The sequence below is a fragment of the Schistocerca gregaria genome, chromosome X (genome assembly GCF_023897955.1).
Source record: "Schistocerca gregaria isolate iqSchGreg1 chromosome X, iqSchGreg1.2, whole genome shotgun sequence".
Taxonomy (NCBI): Eukaryota; Metazoa; Arthropoda; class Insecta; order Orthoptera; family Acrididae; genus Schistocerca; species Schistocerca gregaria.
Genome location: NC_064931.1, coordinates 305,040,187 through 305,067,456, shown reverse-complemented (window position 1 = coordinate 305,067,456; position 27,270 = coordinate 305,040,187). Strand labels below are relative to the sequence as shown.

The 27,270-nt window shown below is 41.0% G+C and overlaps 1 protein-coding gene across 1 annotated transcript in view; it reads left to right on the top strand.

Annotated features, from left to right (window-relative positions):
- LOC126298718 (uncharacterized) overlaps positions 1-27,270 on the top strand; it is a 199,802-nt gene that overhangs the window by 136,138 nt on the left and 36,394 nt on the right. The window contains exon 4 of the mRNA XM_049990144.1: positions 20,601-20,673. Within this exon, the coding sequence (XP_049846101.1) occupies positions 20,601-20,673 (73 nt within the window). The remainder of the gene's footprint in view (positions 1-20,600; positions 20,674-27,270) is intronic.

Below are 27,270 nucleotides of genomic sequence, written 5' to 3'. Positions count from 1 at the left end.
ATTCTCACAAGAAAGTAAAAACAGAAACCAGCCACTGTTAACAAAGTTATATATTAAGGGGTACGTACAAGAAGTTGAGATAATTGGAAAATTTAAAGTTCTGATGATAAATATGACACAGCTGTCAAGAAATGATACGTACATATGCACAGAAGAGTTTATGATTATTGGTCTTCTGTTTCTTTAAATATAAGCAACTGAAGTTGTTTCAACAATGTGAGTACGAATGTCCCACATTTGAAAAATGTAACACAACGAAATTAATATATATTTACAATAACATTCATTACAGACTAGGTGTTACCCACGACTACGTCGCACGACAGTAATTTTGTTATGAGTGGTGATAAGTAAGTAAGCTATTGTACGCGCAATGACGTCAGCTGCTCTCAGGCGTCTTCCTGTTGGAGTATGCATAGCATGCGTAAGGTGGCAAGCATATAGGTTTGCTGCCAAGCAGTCCATGTGGATGGGCAAGGCCAGGTTCTCGCCTCTATGCGTCGTGCTATTGAAGTAGCTGCACATTATGCTGCGCGTATCTCATGCAACAAATTTAATGACTTTTTAACGTGGTACATGTTCACATGTATAAAAAAAAATGTGTGCCATCCCCTACTTCACAATTTTAAGTGTCGGCTTTATATTTATTATGTTGAATCGCATAATGTATAATATGTCAATCAACAAAAGCATTTTCACAAATATGATAAAATTCGAAAGTCAGATAATAAATTGCTTTTACAAACAGTAAATATTTTTCCCTAAGTGATTTAACATTCTTGAAATCAATAAATATCTTGTACTACACACTTTCTACTGTGGCCTATCTTCTTAGTCCATAGTAACCGACCTTCTTCCTAAGCGTTCAACCTATCTCCACAGCAAATTTCATCAAAATCGGTTCAGCGGTTTAGTCGTGAAAATGTAGCAGAAAAACACATTTTCGTATTTATAAAATTTTCAATCACGATAAATGTTTTTCTGTGATTCGATGTTGATGAAATAAAGTCTATATGTTGTCCCAAGCTACGCTTAAGTTACCTGTGAAAACTCCAGTAAAATCGTCTAGTAGTTTCGGATGTTAGCGTGTTCAAACAGAGAAACTGACAGACACGACGTTTTTACAGTTTTATTATTAGTATAGATACAGATATCTGGGGAACAGAATTAGGATACCTTCTTTTACTGAAATTTTACAGCTCTCCAAATACCTTTGAAAATGCTGCAACAAATTGTAGGTCTTTTATCTTCCAACAATGGTTTATTATTTTATAATGTTATTCATAAGTACCGGTACCTCTGGAGTTTCAGAAGACGACTGCATGAAAACTACAATACAAACTGAAAATAGACAAATTTCAGTCGGTAGGGCATCTCTACAAGTTTACTCACATTACTGATGCTCAGTATCGGCACCATTTGTGGCTATGTAAACGTAAATACGTGTATGCAATACATTAAGCGTGATAGACGCTCCCTTTGGAAATCTCTTCCTAGGGTTGCCTATATACAGGCGCAATGTGATTCGATGCGGCTATAGAAACTGCATGAGCTGACACGATTACCACCTACCCTAAAGTGACAAAAGTCATAGGATATCTCCTTACGTCGTGTCGGACCTCCTTTTGCCCGGCATAGTGCTGCAGCTCGATGTGGCGTGTACTCAACAAGTCGTTGGAAGATCCCTGCAGAAATATTAAGCCATGTCGCGTCTACAGCCGTCCATAATTGCAAGAGTGTGCCGGTGCAGGATTTTGGGCATGATATGACCTTTAGACCATGTCCCCTAAATGTTCGACGGCGCTCGCGTCCGGCGATCTAGGCGGCCAAATCATTAGCTCGAACTATCCAGAATGTTCTTCAAACCAGTCGCGTACAATTGTGGCCCGGTGACATGGCACACTGTCACCCATAACAATTCGATCGTTGTTTGGGAACATGAAGTCTATAAATAGCTGCAAATGGTCTTTAAATAGCCGAACATCCACAGGACCCAGTCCATTCCTTGCAAACACAGTCCACACCATTATACAACCACAACCAGCTTGCACAGTGCGTTGTTGACAACTAAGGTCCATGGCTTCGTGGGGTCACCCTCGAAACCTACGATCAGCTCTTACCAACTCAAATTGGGTCTCCTGACCAGGCTACGGTTTTCCAGTCGTCTAGGGTCGAACCGATATGGTTACAAGCCCAGGAGAGGTGCTGCAGGCAATGTGCTGTTAGCAAAGGCACCAGCGTCTGTCGTCTGCTGCCATTGCCCATTAGCGGCAGATTTCGCCACACTGTCTTAACGGATACGTTCGTCGTAGATCCCACTTTGACGTCTGTTGTTATATCACGCAGTGTTGCTTGCCTGTTACCACTGACAACTCCTCGTAAACTCCGCTCCTCTTATTCGTCAAGTGAAGGCCGTCGACCACAGCGTTGGCTGTGGTGAGAGGTAAAGCCTGAAATTTCGTATTGTCGGCACACTCTTGACACTGTGAATCTCGGAATATTGAATTCCTTAACAATATCCGAAATGGACTGTCCCATGCGTCAAGCTTCGATTATCATTCCACTTGGAAGTCTGTTAACTCCAATCGTGGGGCTGTAATCACATCGAAAACCTTTCACATTAATCAACTGAGTGCAAATGACATTTCTTCCAGTGCACTGCCCTTTTGTACCTCGCGTACGCGACACTGTAGCCATATGTATATGTGCACATCGCTATCCCATGACTTTGGTCACAGTGTAGTGCAACTACGCCACGGCGCATATTACGAATCGATGCTGAACCGATGCTCTGTCCTCCGATATGCGTCGTTTATCTAAATGTCTTTTAGTTCATGCGCCATCATCTTCTGGAACGCTGACGGTACTTGTGAAGAACCCTGTATTAAGTGAAAATTTCTTCCATAGAATTTTACATTGTAGTGTTGACAAAATTTATACATCTAACTTCAGTGGTTTGTGAGATAAAAGGTATATACGATTTACAAAATCAAAGATGTGGGAGTGTTCGTATTAGGTATTCTGTTATCTGTGTGAACTAGTGCAAAGCACACGCATACTCCGCTTTATCCTTGGTTAAGCTGATTTCGAACTTAAGTAGAAATAATATCAGCTGCAACAGGTCTCTTGTTATCCATATACTGCAACACTACTACTGAGAGTGTGAATGTCCCTTATGAAATCCTTGCCTGTTTAGAATTCATAGTTTGCCTGGATTACCGTAGTTAAACTTTGAGCACATATCATGTACAGAAATTTGAACAGCAATTGTGTAAACAAGGTTGTATTGGCACTCAGAGACATCAGAGAGTTGCAACTTTTACTAGCATTTTTAAATTTTCTATTCACACAGTTTTTCAAAGGTCTGATCTGATAAACACCTAAACATGGGTTTTATTGCGTTTAATACAGCCTCTGTAAACTGTGCTTCTGTGAGTAAAGGTGCCTTCGTGCACAGCCTTTATGAATTTGCATCCTGATACGTCATACAAATTATGTTCGAGTTTGTCATTAGTAGACGGTGTATGAAAATAGAAGGACCAATTGCTTTCTGCAAGTTCTTCACATTTCCGTTGTTTTCTCTTATGCCCTTGCCGCAGTACACTGCTAACACCCCCCACACCGCCTAGAGGTTTTTCATCCTCAGGTTTTTTAAATTTTGAATTAATGCTTTAATTTTTAAAGTTTATCTTCCATACGTTTTCGCACACGGCTGACATTTTCTAATTTTCTATAGTACAACTAGGACAACTATAATCTCTTTACAAAACAGCAATAAATGAACAAGGGTCATCGTCACTAAGGTATTATGTATTTATCAACATAATTTTCCACGCTTCCATGAAACAAGCTTCATATCTGTAGGTTCAATTCCACCACTAGAACCAGTATAATTTCTACATTAAATTTTGTTTTGTTTAGAGCGCCACTTTTTTCTTGCTCTTCGGTATCAGATTTATTTCTTAGTGCACAGCTACTAAAATATTTACTCATCGCCTGGATGTCAAGAATTTATCTCAGGATCAACATTAATGATAGGTGAAACTCCATACAGCGATGTATGACCACACTTGACCCACGTTTCATCACATGAGAGATAGCAGTCGGCGCCCTGTATGTCATCTGCTTCTGTCTTCAGATCACTACTTATCTCTTCAGATTCCTGTGCTGACGTTTTCAAGTTTTTTTCCCGCATTCTTCTGAAGAGCATGTAGAAATTCTTTATTTCCATCGGTTTACCTAGCATTGGGTTGTAGCATATTCAAAGTCTCAGAAAACAGTCTGAACCTTCTCAGTCTACATCTAAACATCTCATACCACATAGTAACGCATGTATGCTTCATATCTCAGGTTACTTGGTGCTGAAGTTATGACATATTCATAGTGTCACAAAAAGTCTGAACCTTCTCTGCTTACACCTAAACATCTCGTACTACATAGTAATCCCATATATGCTTCATATCTCCAGTTACTTGGTGCTGAAGTTCTAAAAGCTGTCTGTGAATGTCAGGTATCGCAAATGAGATGCAAGTTACACACTATTCCAATTCTGTCTTCTTCGTCATATAACGTGAAAGTTCTTGTACCACAGTCAACACTTACATAGACAGATAATATAACACTGGATAATATTTTCAGATCAAGAAGCCTAAAACAACTAGTAGCTTGAGCATCTGAGCGACGCTCATCAAGTGATATACCATAACCAGTTTCTCTCTTCGTGGCAGTTGTTTTCTTGCTTGAAATGAAAGTCATTCATGGTTATTGGATTAGTTTCCAAGTAGTCTTGATGACATCAAAGCACGAAACTTCCTAACCCTTCTAAGCGCTTTAATAGAACAAGGCAAGCTGCAGATTATATTCCACACACAATTTTTGTGAAAGTTACTCCTTTATAACCGCTTGTAAACAGGCATAATAAAGCAAAGAACAAAAAATCAGTAGCATCCAGTGTTATCTGTACTATCTGGCTACATAAATCTCATCTTTGGGCATAGAACTCCGCATACCATCCGATTCATGTGCTTTACATCGTCCGCCATGTTGTAGTTGGGCAAAAATTTCGATCGGTGAGTACGGATTATGAATAATTTAGCTATTTATTTATTTATTTGTTCATTTGGTTCCGTCGAACCATGTGAGCTAAATCTCCTTCGTCTTGTAATAAATCAGTAAACAGTTAACAGATTGCTGATTAGAAAATTTGTAAACAGATAATTAAAGAATTAACAAAACACGGAGGAAGCAGAGTATACATATAAATAACACATTACAAAGAAAAGTCATCTATTACTGCTGGAAACTCTTTTACAGAATACGAGTGTGTCACAAGGAAATCTTCCAGATAGGATTTGACCACTTTTTCAGATCTTTTGAAAGTATATTGAAAATGAAACCAGTTTAATGGTACACGTCTTTCTGTACAGTTCTTCTGTACAATTCTTTAGATTAAAAACCTTGTGTCAGCGACTCCATTTCTAACAAATAGACAGTTGACAGATCGTAAGGATATTGCAGTACTTCATTAGAAGAGACATACATAAGCAGAACAATTGTTTCCTTTACATATGCTACGAATTTTACAATCTCCCTTGTGGTTTCGTTCCTGCACATGGTAAAAGGAAACTTAGTGCTCTAAACATAATTCGTGTGCTTTGCATTCTATACCCTGCAGGAAGCTGACAATCAATTCCCACAACATTTCCCGAATCTGTCACTTTTTACAAGTAACTGTATTGGCAAAATAGACTACGTATAGCACCCATAAATGCAGATAGTACTTCTTAAAACTTGTTATTTAAGCTCTGTTGAAGGAAGTATATTGTTGCATTTGAAGTACATGTCTCTTATGGCTGACATGTTATATGAATGCTAGCAGGAAATGCGGAACTTCAGATGCAAAATACGTAAAAATGTAATATGCTTAACATAGAGATGTAATAGCCACTTTGTTCATATGAAATACACTGCTGTCCAAAATTAAAGCAACAAACCGCTATTTCTCCTTCTTTTATCTAATTCGCGATGTAATCGTACAAACTGTCAACAGATGTTTGCACGATCGGTAGATGGCACTCCCATCAACGGAAGACCACGCCAGAGATGCCGTCAGGGCACCCATCAAACGGGGTATTATTTGTCGTGTAGTTCCACATCTACAATCACTGTGTACACAATCACACACGGTGCATTATGGCACAGAGAAGCCTCCCAGACTGTGCAGTGGAGAGGCGTAAAAAGAATGGAAGCAGGACAGTCGCAAAATGATATGGCCCGATGCCTTAAAGTGAATCTTTCTGTTGTTCCTCGGATGTGGCGACAGTTTATAAAGATCGAAACTGTATCCCAAAGACCAGGGGAGAGCCGACCACATGTGGCATCAGAAAAAGAAACCATTGTTTGGCTGTAAGGGTACAATAGACCGCCTTAGTACTGCACGACAACTGGCATCTGACCTCGCAGCATTCACTGGATGCGTCGCATCGAGGCAAACGCTGTACAGAAGGCTTCGGCAGAGAGGCCTTTATTGTCGGAGACTTGTTGTATGTGTACCTCTAACGAGTCTCCACAGAAGGGAACGTCTAGAGCCGAGTCGTTAACATGCCAACTAGACAGTCGAACGCCGGTCTTTGTGGCCGAGCGGTTCTAGGCGCTACAGTATGGAACCGCGCGACTGCTACGGTCGCAGTTTCGAATCCTGCGTCGGGCATGCATGTGTGTGATGTCCTTAGGTTAGTTAGGTTTAAGTAGTTCTAAGTTCTAGGGGACTGATGACCTCAGAAGTTAAGTCCCATAGTGCTCAGAGCCATTTGAACAATTTTTAGACGGTCGTACAGTGGTCCAATGTTCTTCTCATAGATGCCTCGATTTGGTCTGGAAGGTGATTCTCGACCGATTCGTCTCTGGAGGGAACGTGGAATACGATTTCGTGACCCAAACATTGTGGAAAGAGACCAATATCGAGGAGGATCCCTAAAGGTGTGCGTAGGGATTATGCTGGCCACCCGAACAGTTCTTTATGAAATTTTAAGGGTGAATCGGTAAGGTTTCACTGCTGTCAGGTATCGTGACGGGATCTTGGGACCTCACGCGCTGTTGTTGCAAGGTGCTATGGGCCCAGACTTTGTATCGATGGACAATAACGCTGGACCTCATAGAGCACGGATGGTTGATGTTTTATTGGAAACGGAAGATGTTGCATGCCTCGCTCGCTGAATCCCCTAGAGACGGATGCATCACATCAGCATCCACCAACCGCTCCCTTTTCAGGCCTGTGTTTCTGCCAGTGGTGGTCACATCCCATAGTGAGCACATTAATCTGTTGTCGGAATGTGTGTGCAAATCCGTTAAGTTGGAAAAAACCAAGACCATTTTTTTCTGCCGTTGTGCATGTTGTAGTTGTTTACGTTTTGTATTCTTTACATTGTTTCTGCTTTACTAGCACCTGTTTACACTATTTCATGGCAAAATAAACGCAACCTTGCAAAAATTTCGTTTTTGCTTTAATTTTTGACTCCAGTGTAGTTATTAGTAGTAACATGTACGAGGAAAAGATGTTAGTTTGTACAAGAGGAGTCTGCATTGTTTACAACATATGATTTTACGAATTACACCTATTTAAAGGTGTGGCTGATATAGTACCTAATTTATTAGTTTCTACTGGAACTCATGATGTTTTCTGCACAGTAAAGGAATGTGTGGCTAAATCATACGTGAGATAATGCAGGATCAATTTTCTAATCTGTTAGTGTTCGCAACGCAAGAGATTCACTAGAAAGATCACTGTGTTTTCTTTTTGAACTCTTGAAATAGATCATCTTGTTCTTCTCAAAAAGTATGGAAGATGCAGCGCAACAGGCTCTTACGAGCGCAGAATTGGAAAGTATTTTCTTTTGCATTCTAGTGTCACTTCGTGGCCGTTATTTTGTACTTGGCAAGATACGAAGTATAAGGATCTTTTCCCAATGCACCCCCGTAGATGAAGCTCAACATGCAAGTTGGACAGCGCTCACTAGTACCAGCAATGTTCTTCCACATCTTTCTTGATGTACAGGTTGCTATTATTAAACTTTCGCTGCTTGAGCCATTTACCATAGCCGTACTAAACTTTATAGTAATGATGCTAAGTCTGGGCATTGCAGGATTTGCTTTGTTAGTAGTGTTAGTCCCATGAATTGCCTCTAGGCACCGGCACTGGTACAGCAACGTAGGGTTGAAACACAAGCATTTGTGTATTACAGTTGCAGACAGTCAGCAAGGGTCTGGGCAAGGTGAGCAGGGCTTCACTTAAAAAGCTGTTTTATCAAGAAAGCAGCAGTAGTGTTGTTGCTCCACGCGAGTAACGACGCACTAAAGGAATACAGAGGTGTCCTCCTTCCGCAATGGAGTTGAAGAACATGATTCAGAAGTTTGAATTAACTGGCGAACTGGCAGTTGCTTCAGGTAGAGGCTGACGGCCAATAGCATCACGAGTTGTTGAAGAAGCTACTGTTGCCATGGCTGAGAATGAAGGGCACAATGTGGGATGTTCAAGCAGTGCACGAGCTGTGTCACGACTGCATGGTCCACCGATGGAAAAATGCTTTGAATAATTGTGAAATGGTATCTGCAGCGCGGTTCCAGGCTGTTGTGGATGCAGATCGTCGTCACAATGAACAACGTTTGTAAACGGAAACGTAAAAATGGCAGGCCATTAACAAATGACACCCTCTCATTTGGAAACTAAAATGTATCGCCTTCAATCGTTTATTCATTATTTCCCTTCCGCATGTTCTTTCCAATATTTCCACAAAGTCGCATTGCTGTACGATCACTCGTTTCTCATGAGGGTCCTGTCAAGTGGCGGAAGTTTAACCATACTGTACTACGCAAACATTCCCTTCACTGTAGTGTACAAAACTGGAACAAAACGTTACATGAATATATATTATTTTATTCACACTTTTGAGTGGATTCGGAACGTAACATTCGGAAACTGAAATTTAAATGCAACGTTGGAATTGAAGAGCAAATATAATTTTCAATTTTCGTTACTTCTGCGTGGTAGAACACCCTTAAATTAAATATTTTAAGTGTTACAGTAACTGAAAATGTAAGGTGTGTTCATTCTGATGCTGTGTACTTTCATCGCCTAACTTTATTACTACCAGTTTAGGTGGGGGGTGGAAGATAATGTACACTAGAAAAATATAATCGATGATACTGATCGGCAATTATTACAAATTTTAAAAAAAATGGGCCTAGTCGTGGTTAAGCACGATACAAACTGTTGTTGTTAGAACTATGGTGCCAAGATTCTCTAAGTCGTGTACCAGTTCGGAACTATGACCTTCAAAACTATTTACAGATTGTATTTCCTACAATCAGCTACTAAATAACACAAATATTTAATATAAATATGTGATGTAAGACACACGATGACACATAACATAGTCAAACATGATTTAACGAAGCAAGCAAGTAGGTGTATTGTTATGATACACCACTTAAACTGGAGAACGACTGCTTATTTGAAGACACACTGCTTATCATAATATGCAGGTATAAGCATAGTTTTCTACGAAAATTCGAGCAAAATAAAATTGTATTACTTTTCGAAATACGTAAGATTCTACACATCTGCAAGCTCAATGGACCTTCAAAGTAAATATTTCTGCCTCCAAAACTTAGTGAAATACACTTCTCTTGTTTATTGGACCTAGTAAAACAAACAATAAGTTAGTAGACGACTGTAGTTAGATCTTTGCATCAAGCATAAATTTCATCTAAATATTTTAAAAACTGTTTGCAAAACACGCACATGGACACTACTGAAATCTAACTTACAGCAGAAAGTACACCGCGAATTAGCAAATTATACAATGAAAACAACATATCTTCACAAAAAGCAGTTACCAGGGCAGTTCGGAAAGTAACCACCGCTGAAGTATGGCAATAGTATTTGTGTGCGGAGCGCCACCATTGTCACATCAGCATGTACTTTAATTCAATAATGGTCCAGCTGTGAAAGGAAGAACCTTGTTCTTCATGTATTCGCTTCTTGTTACCTCAAAACGTGGATACTGTAAAACAAAATGTCGTGAAATTCAAAGTGCGAGCAGCAATAAGATTTCTTTCGGTCTACCCGACGGGATGCCCTCGTCACACGCCATTATTATTATTATTATTATTATTCGTCGCAAAACGTTTCGGCAGTAGACATTCATCATCAGTTGTGTGCAGTATATGGCCCACACGTTATGAAGTGAAGGTGTTGGGTGGCAATAAGTATGACTTTTTCCAAGTGGTAGATAAAACATTCATGTTGAAGAGAAGAATTCTGGGTCTTTTCTAGCTCGAAGTTTATATTGTTGAATTCCACACAGCACATATATTGTAAATAAATGACTGTTGAGCATCATACGTGTGATATATACTTGATGTGTTTGTTTATAATGAAAAATTATTATTAATCAAAGATACAAAGCTGTCCTTCATTAAATACTGACATCGGGAATAAACAGAGCAAACATGATGAGTGGGATGTGGAAAAGTAACATGTTAATAGCAGAAACATATTTGCATTGTAAGAGTTATTATTAAAATACAATAGAACAATTTGGTTTTAGTGGTTTTTTTTTTTTACTTTCAGTGTAAATTATTGGCGATATATTTTAAAGCTAACTCATTGCATATTGTAACGTAGACATATATATATATATATATATATATATATATATATATATATATATATATATATATATATATATATATATATATATATATAATTATCGTTTCGGTTTATGAGTCTGTTGCAGGAAATAAAAAATTAAAAAGTTGGATGTAGTTTATATTTATAACACTGTATACTGATATCTTACAATGCAGTATATTACTGTTAGGGGTGCAGCTTATGTATGATTCCTGTAAAAAGCCCCAGGAAACTATTTAGAAAATGTTTATTGGCTAGCTGTAGCTGTTCATTTATAATGTATTGGGGTGAGCACAGTTTTCTACCAAATTGCCAATCCTTTCCTAAGGACAGGCGTTCAAATAAGTTGCAACAACACTGTGCAACATAACATTATCCACAGACCAAAACTACCAGCCTCAGCATAGAAAAATCAGGAATTTACAAAATTATTTGTGACAAGTGCCCTTGCTTTTATCTTGAACAGACTGGAAGAAGCTTCAGTATAAGATATGACGAACACATGGATGCCTTTAGACTATAAAATTTAAATAATTCTGCAATAACCACCCAAATGAATGAATATGGATGCGCTGCTTTTAACGTTTACGCAACTTACAGATATTGCATACCACTAACAAAGGCAAGGCAAGAAAATTGAGCTTTTAGAGGAACTAGGAACATATATACACTCCTGGAAATTGAAATAAGAACACCGCGAATTCATTGTCCCAGGACGGGGAAACTTTATTGACACATTCCTGGGGTCAGATACATCACATGATCACACTGACAGAACCACAGGCACATAGACACAGGCAACAGAGCATGCACAATGTCGGCACTAGTACAGTGTATATCCACCTTTCGCAGCAATGCAGCCTGCTATTCTCCCATGGAGACGATCGTAGAGATGCTGGATGTAGTCCTGTGGAACGGCTTGCCATGCCATTTCCACCCGGCGCCTCAGTTGGACCAGCGTTCGTGCTGGACGTGCAGACCGCGTGAGACGACGCTTCATCCAGTCCCAAACATGCTCAATGGGGGACAGATCCGGAGATCTTGCTGGCCAGGGTAGTTGACTTACACCTTCTAGAGCACGTTGGGTGGCACGGGATACATGCGGACGTGCATTGTCCTGTTGAAACAGCAAGTTCCCTTGCCGGTCTAGGAATGGTAGAACGATGGGTTCGATGACGGTTTGGATGTACCGTGCACTATTCAGTGTCCCCTCGACGATCACCAGAGGTGTACGGCCAGTGTAGGAGATCGCTCCCCACACCATGATGCCGGGTGTTGGCCCTGTGTGCCTCGGTCGTATGCAGTCCTGATTGTGGCGCTCACCTGCACGGCGCCAAACACGCAGACGACCATCATTGGCACCAAGGCAGAAGCGACTCTCATCGCTGAAGACGACACGTCTCCATTCGTCCCTCCATTCACGCCTGTCGCGACACCACTGGAGGCGGGCTGCACGATGTTGGGGCGTGAGCGGAAGACGGCCTAACGGTGTGCTGGACAGTAGCCCAGCTTCATGGAGACGGTTGCGAATGGTCCTCGCCGATACCCCAGGATCAACAGTGTCCCTAATTTGCTGGGAAGTGGCGGTGCGGTCCCCTACGGCACTGCGTAGGATCCTACGGTCTTAGCGTGCATCCGTGCGTCGCTGCGGTCCGGTCCCAGGTCGACGGGCACGTGCACCTTCCGCCAACCACTGGCGACAACATCGATGTACTGTGGAGACCTCACGCCCCACGTGTTGAGCAATTCGGCGGTACGTCCACCCGGCCTCCCGCATGCCCACTATACGCCCTCGCTCAAAGTCCGTCAACTGCACATACGGTTCACGTCCACGATGTCGCGGCATGCTACCAGTGTTAAAGACTGCGATGGAGCTCCGTATGCCACGGCAAACTGGCTGACACTGACGGCTGCGGTGCACAAATGCTGCGCAGCTAGCGCAATTCGACGGCCAACACCGCGGTTCCTGGTGTGTCCGCTGTGCCGTGCGTGTGATCATTGCTTGTACAGCCCTCTCGCAGTGTCCGGAGCAATTATAGTGGCTCTGACACACCGGTGTCAATGTGTTCTTTTTTCCATTTCCAGGAGTGTATTTTCACCCTCAACTCATCCCACTACAATCTAAATGAGTAGCTGGAACAAGCCAGAAAACATTAAACATTTTCTAAGTAATTTCTAAGGGCTCTTCACAGAAATTAAAAGCAAACTGCACCCCTAGCAGTCACATCACTGCAATTTAAAATACCAGTATAAAATTGTATAAACATAAACTACCATGATGAAAAAATGTGTTACTCTCATCCCACCCTCCAAGCTTCTAATTTTGTATTTCTTGCAACTCATTTATAAAAGTTAACCATATTTCCAAATTACCCACCAACAGTCACTATGTTTGTGTTTACGTAGGAAGGTGGTTGTGTACATAATGCGAACTCTTTAGTCGTTGCTACTGAGCCTTATCAGGGACCGTGCAATCACGGCTTACAAACAAACGCAGTACACCAGAGCTGAGTTGTTGTGAATTCACATTTGTCTGTCTGCCTCGTAGTGCAGCACAATGCCTGAGAACAGGCTCTCCATGGCAGACCGTATCAAAATCATCACAGTGATTATTAGGCTGTGACAGTATCTAGGAAGACGGGTCCTACAAGGACTGTTAAGAAAGGTAGGAAGGTATATTTGCTCAGCAAGGGTGACAGCATACAAATTTCAGAATATGTCAGCAGTCAGCATCAAATATTCGGTGATGAGGACGAAGATGTGGAGAACAAATTGAAGAAATCGAAAGGCATCGTTCAATATGCCATAGACAAATATGTTCCGAGTAAGCTTTTAAGGGATGGGAAAGAGCCACCATGGTTTAATACCCGTGTTAGAAAAGCGCTACTTAAACAAAGAGCACTTGATCTCAGATTCAAGAGAAGTAAAAACCTAGCTGAAAAACAAAAGCTGAACGAAGCAAAAACGAGCGTAAGGAGAGCAATGACAGAGGCGTTCAATGGTTTTGAAAGTAAGATGTTGTCAACTGACCCGAGTAAAGGCCCTTAGAGATTTAGGTCGTATGTGTAATCAGTAAGTGGGCCAAAATCATCTATTCATTCTCTCAGCGACCACACCGGCACTGAAACGGAAGATAACAGAGAGAAGGCCGTAATACTGAATTCGGTCTTCCGAAGTTGTTTCACCGCGGAAGATCGTAACACTGCCCCCCCCCCCCCTATCAATCGTCGTACGAACACCGAAATGGCAGGTATTGAGATAACCGAACGTGGAATTGAAAAGCAGCTAAATTCGCTTAGTGGCGTAAAGGCTTCAGGACCAGATGAGATACCTATAAGATTGTATTAAGATTATGCGAAAGTACTTGCTCCCCTTCCAGCAGTAATTCATCGTAGATCGCTTGAGCAACGAAAGGAACCTAACGACTGCAAAAAAGCCTATATCATTCCCGTTTCTAAGAAAGGCCGCAAGACAGATCCACACAATTATAGACCTATATCGTTGACATCAATCTGTTGAAAAATATGGAACATGTTTTTTGCTCAAGAATTATGACTTTTAGGAAAATGAACATCTCTTCTATAAAAATCAACAGAGATCCTGCGAAACTCAGCTCGTTCTGTTCCTTATGAGATCTACAGCGCAGTGGACAACGGCGCTCAGGTTTATGCCGTGTCCCTTAATTTCATTAAGGCATTTGACACCGTCCCGCATTGCCGCGTAATGAAGAAAATACGAGCTTACGGAGTATCGCAGCAGACCTGCAAGACTTTCTTGCAGATAGAACTCAACCCTCTCTCTTAACGGAACTAAGTCGACAGATGTAAAGGTAATATCCGGAGTACCACGGGGAGGTGTGATAGGACCGTTACTGTTTACAATACAAGAGGGTAAGTCAAACATTATCCGCAATTTAGTAATATTTTTGTTTGTTTTGGTAGTACTGTCGTTTGACGCTGATGACGCATGCTTTGTTTATTTGCTGTTATATCGTTGCAATTTTCAAGCTGTTAGGTTAGTTTCGTTATTGCTACTGTGGCTGCTCCGCTCTCTATTTGCACCAAAGAAGAGCAACTTTCAGTGATCCGTTTTTAGTGGTCAGAAGGCGTATCAGGGGCCGAAATTCATCGAAGACTTTCTGAACAGTACGGGAACAGTGTTTTGTCACAACGGAGTATCTGCGAATGGAATGAAAAATTCCAAAATGTTAGCACAAGTATTACGCACGAATAAGGAGCCGGACGACCGTTTACCGCCACAAATGAAGAAACCACTGAGCGTTCACGTGAAATGATCCTCTTAGACAGGCGATTAACTACTGACGAAGTGGCACATCGTTGCAAATTAGTCACGGTTCTGCCTACGAAATCATTTACAACAGACTCGGGTTTCATAAAGTTTGTGCAAGATGGGTCCCAAAACAACTCACACAGATGAATGAGCATACGCGCTTGAACACCTGCAAAAACATTTGGATCGCTATGGTAACGAAGGGACAACTTCTTAGACAGGATCATTATTGGTGACGAAGCATGGATCCATCATTACGAGCCGGAGAGTAAATGGCAGGGTATGGAATGGAAACATCCAAATTCGCCTTGCAAGAAAAAGTTCAAGACCCAGCCGTCCGCAGGAAAACTGATGCTTACGGTTTTTTGGGACGCACAAGGTCCAGTACTGGAACATTACGGGGAAAGGGGCACAACAATAAACAGTGTACTTTACAGAGAGATGCTTGCTGCCAGGCTAAAGCCTGCAATTCGCAGCAAACGCTGAGGATTGCTGTCAAAAGGTGTTGTGTTGTTGCACGACAATGCCCGTCCGCATATTGCTGCCCACACTGCTGAAACGCTCCAGAAACTCAAATTTGAAGTACTGGATCATCGTCCATATAGTCCCGATCTTGCCCCTTCTGACTGTCACTTGTTCGGTCCACTGAAACTGGCATTAAGGGGCCGTCGGTTGGCCTCGGACGAAGCAGTAAAAGAAGCGATGCATTCTTGGCTCGCAGCTCAACCGAGAACCACCTTTTATGAGGGCATTAGGAAGCTTGTACAACGATGGATCAAGTGTGTTGAAACGCAAGGAGACTATGTCGAGAAATGATGTTCTTCTAGGGGATTCCTATTTGATTACAATAAAGTTTTATAACTACTCTGCGGATAATAATTGACTTACCCTCGCATATAAATGACCTAGTAGAAAGCGTCGGATGCTCTTTAAAGCTACTCGCAGATGATGCAGTTGTCTATACCAAAGTAGCAACGCCAGAAGATAGAAAGAATTAGCTGAACGACCTGCAGAGATGAATGGTAAATGATGCAGGCTCTGGCAGTTGACCCTGAACGTAAATAAATGTAACATACTGCGCATACATAGGAAAATAAATCCACTACTGTACAGCTACACTGTTGAGCTGGAGACAGCGTCTGTCAAAACATGTCTAGGCGTAACTATCCACAGCGACCTTAAGTGGAATGGCCATAAAAAACAGATTGTGGGAATAGCAGTCACCAGACTCGTCGGAAGAATCTTAAGGAAATGAAAAACTCATCCCAGAAAGAAGTGGCTTATAAGCCGCTTGTTCGCCCGATTCTTGAGTATTGTTAACTTCTCTGGGATCCCTATCCGATAGGACTGATAAAGGAGATAGGAAAGAGCCAATGGAGAGCGGCACGTTTCATCACGGGATCGTTTAGCTGGCGAGAGAGTTTTACGGAGATGCTAAACAAACTCCACTGACAGACGTTACAAGAGAGGTGTTGTGCATTAAGGAGAGATTTACTATTGAAATTTCTGGACAGCACTTTTCAGGAGGAGTCTGACAACTTATTACTTCCCCCTACCTACATCTCGCGTACTGACCACGAGGAGAAAATTCGAGAAATTAGAGTCAATACAGAGGCTTACCGACAATCATTCTTCCCACGCAGTATTCCTGAGTGGAACAGGGTTGGAGGGATCAGATAGTGGTACCGAATATACCCTCCGCCACACACCATTAGATGACTGGAGGAGTATGATGTAGACGTAGATTGATGGGATAAAACGTGAGACAAAATGCAAATATTGTTCACGTTAATCAAAATGTTGTCTCCAGACTGTGGAAAAAGTTCCAGGAAACGTATTCCATAGCGGATCGACATCGCGAAGGCCGTCCACGCAAAACTACAGCAGCTCGGGACCGGTATGTAACGATATCTGCACAGACGCCCTACAAAGACAGCGAATACTATGCGCCTCACGCTTCAAGAAGACACTGGGGTTACCGTAAGTAACTACACTGTGCGTAGCAGACTTCATGATGGGAGGTTGTACAGCCGAAGACCTCTCAAGACTACACAACTCTGTCCACATCACAGGGGTGCTCGTGTAAGATAGACTAGAGCACATGAACATTGGGAACGAGACCAGTGGACCAAAATGCTGTTCACAGACGAGGTACGAATAGCCTTGCACCCTGACGACAACTGTGGATATTGATGTGAACAGGGGAACGCCATCATCCCTCAATGACTGTGGAATGTCACCAACAATCCGATTGCTCAGTTGTATCCTGGGCATGTATCATGAACGGCCGCCGCACACCACTCGTTCCAATTGAAGGCAACACGACTGCTGCAGTGTACGAAAACAACATTCTCCCACCCATAGTGAGTGCCTTTCCAGAGACTGTAGGGGAAGGATTCACTTTGGGTCGTAACGTCCGATCCCATCGTGCTCGCAGAGTGTGTCGATATCTGACAGTACGTGGAATCTGAAGAATGGATTGGGCACCATGCTCACCGGATATAAATTATACAGAGCATGCATGGAGCGTGCTCAAAACAGCGATTTCTAGTCGTGAGCATCCTCGGTTAACGGTTGAGGCTCTCAGGAATTGAGGAGTGGAACAATGTGCTTCAAGAGGCCTGCAGTGAGTTTGTACTGAGCATGTTCCGTCGCCTTCAAGAATGCCTGAAGGTTCGTGGAGGACCTACACTGCAATGAACAAGCCATTTTATATTTTTTGATGTTGTAGGGCATTGCAATTTTTTTTTCAAATAACCTTCCTTTTGCATTTCACAATCGGTTCAATGATAACATACAGTGTAGTTTACCTTTGCGTAGTATTCTGTATTATCAAAAAATAAAGTATAAGACATCTATCTCTCTTTAAGGTACGAGAACCAGTTATATCCTTAACGTTTTGTTATGGGTATATAAACGTGTGCACGTGTATGTCTACATTATAATAAGCAATCAGTTGATTTTAAAGTATTTTTTCAATAATTTCCACTGAAAGTAAAAAAAAGAAAACACTAAAAACATGGACCACAACAGAACAAATCGTCATCTGCTGTAACTGACATAGGTGAACACAACTATTTTGTATCACATGTAAAAAATGAAGCACTTTAGCGTAAAGTGGCACTAAGTATTGAAATATTCTTGGCCATTGTGGAGCAAATGACATGCTGCTGACCAAAACATATATGTAATGGAAAATATCAGCCATCTGAAGATGAACATGGTAGCCTGCAACTGGTTGTGGTACTACAATAATTAAAAAGTATTTGTGGCTGGTTGCGTCATTCACCAACTAAATTACAACTTTACACTTGCAAACAAAGTTATCCAGAAGCAGCATAGATACACTGCTACCGATGATGGTTTTTCACTGTGGCTAAAGTTTCTTTGATAGCACTGCTACCCTAAGGTACTTTCGACCCAACGAAAAATTGCCAACATCGTACTGTAGGATGATGAACCTGTCATTTTGAAACCAGTACCAGTATAGTTTGTTCTTCATAAATACCATTTTAGCAATGGCTCGTTTCTGTTTAAACTTTTCTTTAAGAATTAATCTGTATTTTTATGGAGCCAGCCCCTTAGCATGTCAATTAGCGCGAAAATAGCGCTAGTTCATTTTACTGGTCTTAGAGCTCCGCAGGGTAACCGCATCAGTGAACGCAAATGGGATGAGTTTATCATAAAAAATGTCGTTGGATACTGTGACTAGGTGCTCGCCTGTTAGGTACCAGTTCTTTACCCTAGCAGTGTAGAAACAGACTCAGAGAATGGCAGCGATCCTATTTGAGCGACGGATAGTTCCCATCGATTTGGTGGTGTATTATTGTTTATTACGTTCCTGTATTTGTTCGTCGGCACTGGTTTAAATTCACGTTACGTTCAGACGTAACATTCGCCCTCTAGAGCCTTTTCGGCCATCGACTCAGCGTCCATCTTGTTACCCACACCCAATATGGTTTGCGGCAGTGACTTGCTTAGTTTTTGACAGGGTGGAACCCAGACATGTAATGTACAATAATGCACTAACAAGTGTGTCAACAAATTTTCCGAACAGTTTCTCTTATACAGGGTGTAACAAAAATGTACGCCATAAATTGCAGGACACATTCCTCACACGTAGATGAAGAATTGCTATATGAACATGGGTCTGGAAACTGTTTCCATGTTATAGCCCATTTTCTCCAATTCATTAATCATGGGAAGCACACACGAACAGAACACTCCACCAAACCACATGCAACTCTTTCTCACAGGAGATGTTCAATATACCCTCCATGGGCTTTGACCGATGTATCAGTCCCACGTCATAGTGAATCTCGGGTGTCTGATGTATCCATGGAGTACTTCGTATGGTTTCGTATCGTTCCATAATACGGACACGGAGACACTGAACATCTTGTACTGGAGTTCTATACACAAGAGCTTTCAAATACTCCTACAACCCAAACTCCAGTGGGCTTAGGTCCGGAGAGCGTGGTGGAGGCCACGCAACTGGTACATATCTATCTGTCCATCTGTCACCGAATCTGTTATTTAGAAGCGAGGGACATTAGCACTAGAATGAGAAGATGCTCGATCGTGCCTGGATGAAAGAAAGAGAGGACCTATCAAACTGTGACCAACAATGCTGGCCCAAACATTGACAGAAAATCTTTGTTGATAACTTGCTTCAACAGTTGCGTGAGGATTGACGCCTGCTCACACATGCCGGTTGTGAAAATTTACGATCTGATCTCGTTGAAACGACGCCTCATCTGTGAACAGCACCGTTTCACTAAAATTAGGGTTGACACTTTGTCGAATAAACCATTCTCAGAAGGGTACTCGTGCAACAAAATCAGCTGTTAATAATGTCTGCACACCATGCAAATACTATGGATACAGCTGGTCCTTGTGTAACACTCGCCAGGCAGTCATATTCAGTGTTGCAGCTACAAGTCTTCTACTGACGCTGGGTTCATCGTCGACTGAATGAAGAATTGCCGCCCCCCACATCGTTGCCCTCGTCCCTTTAGGCCTCCACTGGTCTCGAGAATAAGGCTTAAATACTCCATTTTCCCTAAGACGAAAATCAGTAACTTCAAACGTTTTACTGTCGGGGAACCGTCGTACTGGAAATCTCTCCAGGTATAAACACAGCGCGAGCGTCATTGCCATCAGTTAATCCGTAAATTAAATGGGCATCTGCCTCCTCTGTGTCTGTGTACAGTGCCCTTGCACCAGCCAAGTCTGCGATTAGCTCTACGTAGTAATCTGTGTGCTGGCAACGGTCATACTGTTCGCTGGGACAGGTATTACCCGTAAATAAACAATGGCAAGAGGGATATTTAAAACGAGACACTGGCGGTGCACAACGTAACCAAGAGTGCATGTTCCCCATGACTCTAACGTTCTGTTCTTGTTTATTTCTCATGATTAATGAGATGGAGAAAGTGAGTTGGAACATAGAAACAAAACGTTTGCTGGCCCATTTTCATACAATATAGTTTCCTCGCCTGCGTGTGAGGAACGCGGCCTGCAATTAGTGCTATACAGTTTTGTAACACACTTCATGTATGTGTATGTGCATAATTTGGACCTAACTTTTCATCATCATGCTGCGTATGTTTGTTGACAGGTATCCAAAGCCAGGCGTAATTCTGGGTCTGGCCATATCTTTGATCACAAGACGTGGGATGATCCTCAAATGGGTAAGTACCCCATGCTCCCTCATCCTAGTCAAATGTTCGAGTGGAGCGAAAACAACACACCACAGAAATTACACAGTGAATTTTTGTCTGAATTTAGAAAATTGCTTGTGGGAAATGGACAAATGGGGGTATAAAATGAACCAGTTGTATTTGATTGAAAGCAATCAGGGTGATTAAGAACCTCTTATTTATGGACTTGAGGGAAATTTTAAATATTTCATGAACAGCTGCTGCTAGTTATGTAAATCAAATGTCAAAACATATCAAATCACAAGATAAATTGAAACCGTCTGTCTTCTCTTCATGTACATATTGTTAATACTTACTGAATACCGATCGATATTGACATGTACTATATCCCATACATTCTGAACAAAACATAAAAATAAAGAAAATTGAAATAAGTGAAATGTTTTATGAAATGATTTGTCTGAAAATAAAAAATAAAATTTGTTTGTGAGCCATTTGATGCGCCTTTGACTGATGTTCGAAACCACTTACATCAAATGATGTGCTTGTCAACGTAAAAATTTGAATTTTGAAGATTACTAGAAGATATTTATCTTGTGAAATTTCACGTCACTAATGAAAGAGCATCTCAGCTGCTCTGTATGAGTCTGAGCATCATTCAAAGACGTGTCAAACATTTCTCTAATCTATTTTATTTCTTACTTATAGACAAATAATTTCACAAAAGGTCTGACTGTCTTTAGTTAAAAATGTTTATGTGCTCTAGCCTATCTTTGTTATGTTTATGTTTTTTATTTTGATAGACTCATTTACTGTAAAAATTTTAACCGATCTTATTGGTCACATAATGAAGACTCTATATACATTTTCCAGCATAAGAAATACAGTGCCTCCGTTTAGCTCATAAACAGATCATATGGTTCAGCCAAGGATCAGCACGTCCTTCCGTGCCCCAAGCAACTCTCATCTTCTCACTCTTACTTAATGTGGGAACTACACTATCTGATCAGAAGTATCCAGACACCCATGTGTTATGTATATAGATGATTGTAATAGTAATAATAATAATAATAATAATAATAATAATAGTAATAATTTCGTGTAGGTCATCAGCCTGGTGCAAGTCTTCTTTTGGACGCCATATCAGCGCCTTTTATTTTTAAGTTTTGGTAACGTAGTCACTGTGTCCAGCTGGCACTGTGGTGAGAGCATCTGCGTAGTAAAGAGGAAACCTGGGTTCGAATCCCCACCTGGCACAAATTTTCAACTTACCCCATTGATTTAAATCAATGACCACCGGCGACTAACGTCATTAATTCCGCTGTGTCTTGTTTCATAGTGGCTGCAGGATCAAACCGTGTCTGTTATTTCGAACATTCACAGAGAACAGATACCACATACATGGAATACTAGAATGGTCCCTTGGCGGTGTAAATAACTCAAGCCTCTAAATCAATGCAATCAGAAGATGTGGCCAATTACATGTTATGACATTTGCAAACTCACTCATCATCAGAACCTACATATGACATGTACGGTACATACAGGGTGGTCCATTGATCGTGACCGGGCCAAATATCTCACGAAATAAGCGTCAAATGAAAAGACTACAAAGAACGAAACTTGTCTAGCTTGAAGGGGGAAACCAGATGGCGCTATGGTTGGCCCGCTAGATGGCGATGCCATAGGTCAAACGGATCTCAACTGCGTTTTTTTTTTAAATAGGAACCCCCATTTATACTACATGTTCGTGTAATACGTAAAGAAATATGAATGTTTTAGTTCGACCACTTTTTTCACTTTGTGACAGATGGCGCTGTAATAGTCACAAACATACGGCTCACAATTTTAGACAGACAGTTGGTAACAGGTAGGTTTTTTAAATTAAAATACAGAACGTAGGTACGTTTGAAGATTTTGTTTCGGTTGTTCCAATGTGATACATGTACAGTCGTGCTCAAAAGTATCCGAACGACCTAAATTGCATTTCACGGGATTCGTATGCTACCCACATAACACAGCTGTCTAGCAGGTCCTCTAATCGCTCCTTGGTACAGTCGTTTGACTATTGAAAATGGTTCCAACAAGTCACCACTAGAAAACACTGCTCTGTATCGCAATAATTCAAGATGTAAAGTAATACTACGATACTACAAATATCAGGGAACACCTTATCACAGATAAGACTGTCCTTAAGGATTGTAAGCTCACACTTATTACAATAAATTACATACCTGAAACGTTACCACTCTCATTATTACGTCAGGTAGGTAAAGCACGTAGTAAGTTCGTTGCATTCATGATTTCCTCTTCAAAGTAACATACCGTACTTATTATTTAACACAAAATGACATTAAAAATTTAAGTTTTCACGAGCAGGTAGTTGAGAATATGTATGAACTTCAAACGACACGACGAACCGTCTCGTTCTGCATATGGATTCAAACCCAGGTCATGCGGACTAAGCAAGGATTTCGTGACTGACGGAAACTAACAGTCATTCCTGATTAGGCATACAGAGAGTGATATACCTCGATTTTAGACAGTATCAACTGCAATTACCAACTTTAAATTACATAACGCAAACATTTTTAAAGGACGCGAATTCCTACCCAGCACCTATTGTCCCTGTTAACGAACTACGAGAGAAATTAAATATTGTTTCTTAACAAGTAACTTACTTGAAATGCCGTGAGGTAAACCTTTGTGTTGGACGGGGATTCGAACCCAGAACCTAATAAGTCCAAATAAAATGGACAAATTGTAATAAGATAGATATCGAAGCACAATCAACTGTGACATGTCTCATTTTCTTGGCAGTAGCTAGATGTTTTAACTGAAATGACGAGACGAAACATTATTTTTTTCCTTCCCAGGACTCCAACACGGCAATTATCACTGTTGTATTCTAGAGAAAACGAACGTTAAATATGGGTTTGTTGCACCAGCAGCGACATGTGAGCATGTTTGAACTAGAAATAATATGACGAAGAGTTCAGTGCTGACTGGGAATCGAACCCCAGACATATACTTGTTGACTACACACAAAGAGACGCCAGCTACCAAATTTTTCTCCACCATCAGCTCGGAATAACATCTTGAACTTACAGTGATCTCGCAAATAGTTTTGTGTCTCATTGGGAGTCAAAAACGTCAAATATCGTTAGTGTGGACAACGAATGAAAATACATTAAACATCGAAATTATTATCCAACAGCAGATAGGTGTTCTCATGGTAGATCTTGATAATGAAATCTTTAGTGCCGGGCTAGGATTCGAACACAATCACGCGCAATATGTGGAGATGTTGAGGAATCTGCAGTTTTGAACAAACAACAAATTGTAGCCGAGCTGTATTGTCACGAAGGGAACAAATTCCGCGTTAAGGGCGGTCTGAGTTGCATTCCCAGTTCAGAACCTATTTTACCGACATACAGAAGCTCAGATAAAAGATGGAATAAGTGTCTTGTGATCCTACTTAGCGTTTGTTTCGTTACTAGAAATAAATAACTAGTATAAGAAAGGTTACTGGTGACAGAGTTTCTACATGTCGCCACTCCAGACTTAAATGTGGCTCAACCTAACGTCTACTTAGTAGAGAAGGAATATCATATTTAAAGGGAATTTCAGACCACAATGCCATTATATCTTCTTCACTTGGTGTAGCCAGAAGAGAATGGAAGCTGTCTCTCCCTATCTAGAATCTCTGACTAAAGTTGGAATCGGACCCAGACCATAGAGATATGAACCTATCATCAACCTAACAGACCGCCCTCTCCTCACTGGCTCATTATTCCATCATAACGCCGTTGTGCCACACTGGCTGAGAATTCTGACACACAGGCTGCCTGTATCAATTTGCAGCATGTTCAGTAAATTCATTTACTTGGTTGACCGAATCACCATGAACTAGATGCCTCTGCTACCCAGTGCATACATTCAACTTTATTTTGTAATCACCGAAATAAAATCACGTAACTGCCACCTACACAGAATTGCCAACAGTGTAGGATGCAGAAATTTAAATAGGAAGTGTTCCTTTCCACTTGAGCTTCTGAGCGCTATCTGTTTGTTGAAAACGTCGTGCAGTGCAAAAGAAAAGGTATAACTGTTTGTCTCTCATAAGTATTGACGTGGCCATATGCAATATCCCACAGCGATGTGGAATGCACAAGTTCTGGAGGAATTGTTCTTGACTTCTGGAGCTGTTACAGCTACGTGTCAGCTGGTAGTGTAATGGTAGGTATTGCGCGCGGTAGATAAGATGTTTCGAGTACATTCACTGCTATATTTTTTTAAAGCGCAATTCTGCTGTCTGCTAAAGTTACCAATCTAATGGAGCTTGTAACATAATTCTCTTCAATTCTCAACCCAAAATAGTCGCACGTGGGAAAAGGGCTAACTTCTGCGACATTTTATTCTTTTCAGGTTTAATAGACAACCAGGCAGCAGACGCATCTCGAAACTTTTGTATTATGTATGGGGAGAGCGCATCGTGCCAAAATGCGTCGGAAAAGTATTTTCTAGATTAGCTGTCGTCTGGTAGTGGCATTTTATTCTTCTTCAAATCTTGTTTGACAGCTTTAACTCAGAGCAAGTTTTCTACATGCATGTAATCAATAAACCGCATGTGCATTTTCAGAATGTTATAGGTAACATCTGAGAATTCGCATATATCGTTGATTACTAATTTATCTCTCATGTTTACTATTGTTTTAATAACACTAAAGGAAACCTTAGGAAAATTGTTAGCTGTACTATAAGAAATTTAAGAAAACTACCCACAATAACCTTACGACGAAAGTCTGTTTTTATAAAACTGAGTATCTGTACACGAGCGTGCCTCTATCGACGCGAATTGGTAAAATATTACTCACTTAGATTTTGATTGGGTCTGTGTTTAATTGGTATTCTGTGTCATACTCAAGAGGTATGCAAATGTGGCATTTCATAAATGAAGTTCTGTATTCCTAGAAAACCAAAATTTGCTTGTCAGCAGCGAAAAGAGGTGTTACCTGTTGTGCAGCATTGTGAGTTTTTCACAATTGCACTATGAACCAAAAGTATTTTCTTGCGTTTTCCTGATCGATGTTTGATCTGACTGTTTGCAGCTCCTTCACAGAACGGATAAAAACGCTACACTCAGTGAGACTGGAACCGCGAACCATAACAGACGCTTTTTCCACAGGTCAGGGCGTTACCACAGAGCTGGCGGAGAAGTATGGGGTTTCCTCTTACGACACCAATAGTGGCTAGAACTCATAAACCGCTATTTGAAGGACGAGATTAGTTGCGATTTCCACGTGCAACGACTTTCCTGGGCTGAAAACCTTAAATTTACAATATTTTGTTACACCTCAAGCGATAGTAACTCAGATTATTCAATGGAAATGACAGGTAAAAAATAAAGATATCTGACGTTTTTGACTCCCAGTGAGACACAGAACTATTTGCGAGATCACTGTAAGTTCAAGGATGTTATTCCAAGCTGCTGGTGGAGAAAAATTTGGTAAGTGTCGTCTCTTTGTGTGTAGTCAACAACGATATGTGTGGGGTTCGAATCCTAGTCAGCACTGAACTCTTCCCCATATTATTTCTAGTTCAAAGATGCTCACATGTCGCTGCTGGTGTAACAAACCCATACTTAACGTTCCTTTTCTCTAGAATGTAACAGTGATAGGTGCCGGGTTAGAGTCCTGGGAAGGTAAAAATTAATGTTTCGTCTCGTCATTTCAGTTACTACATCTAGCTACTGCTGAGAAAATCCGATATGTTAAAGTTGATTGTGCTTCTATAACAATCCGATTTCGGTTCTGGGTTCGAATCCCTGTCCAGCACAAAGCTTTACCTCACTGCATTTCAAGTAAGTTACTTGTGAAGAAGCAGTATGTAACATTTCTCGTAGTTCGTTAACAGGGACAATAGACGCTGGGTAGGAATTCGCGGCCGTCAAAAATGTTTACGCTATGTAATTTAAAGTTGATACTTGTTAACTGATACTGTCTAAAATCGAGTTATATCACTCTCTTTGTGCCTAGTCAGGAATGACTGTTAATTTCCGTCAGTCACGAAATCTTAGTTTGCAGCTGCTCGTGAATAAAGTAAATTTTTAATGACATTTTGTATTAAATAACAAGTATGGTATGTTACTTCGAAGAAGAAATGAATACGACGAACTTACTACGTGCATTACCTATCTGATGTAATAATGAAAGTGCTAACATTTCAGGTATGTCACTTATTGCAATTAATGAGAGCTTTCAAGCCTTAAGGACAGTCTTATCTGTGACGAGGTGTTCCCTGATATTTCTAGTATCGTGGTATTACTTTACATCCTGAGTTATTGCGATACAGAGCACTGTTTTCTAGTGGTGGCTTGTTGGGGCCATTTTAAGTAGTCAAACGACTGTAGCAAGGAGCGATTAGAGGACCTGCTAGACAGTTGCGTTATGTGGATTACATGGGAATCAGGCGAAATGCAATCCAGGTCGTTCGGATACTTTTGAGCATGACTGTACTTCGTTAACAATTCGATTCCGTGCTGGGTTCGCATCCCTGTCGCAAGCTTTAAATGATGGCATTTCAATTTTAAACATGAGCATACCTTGTTCCTTGTGAATGACACCA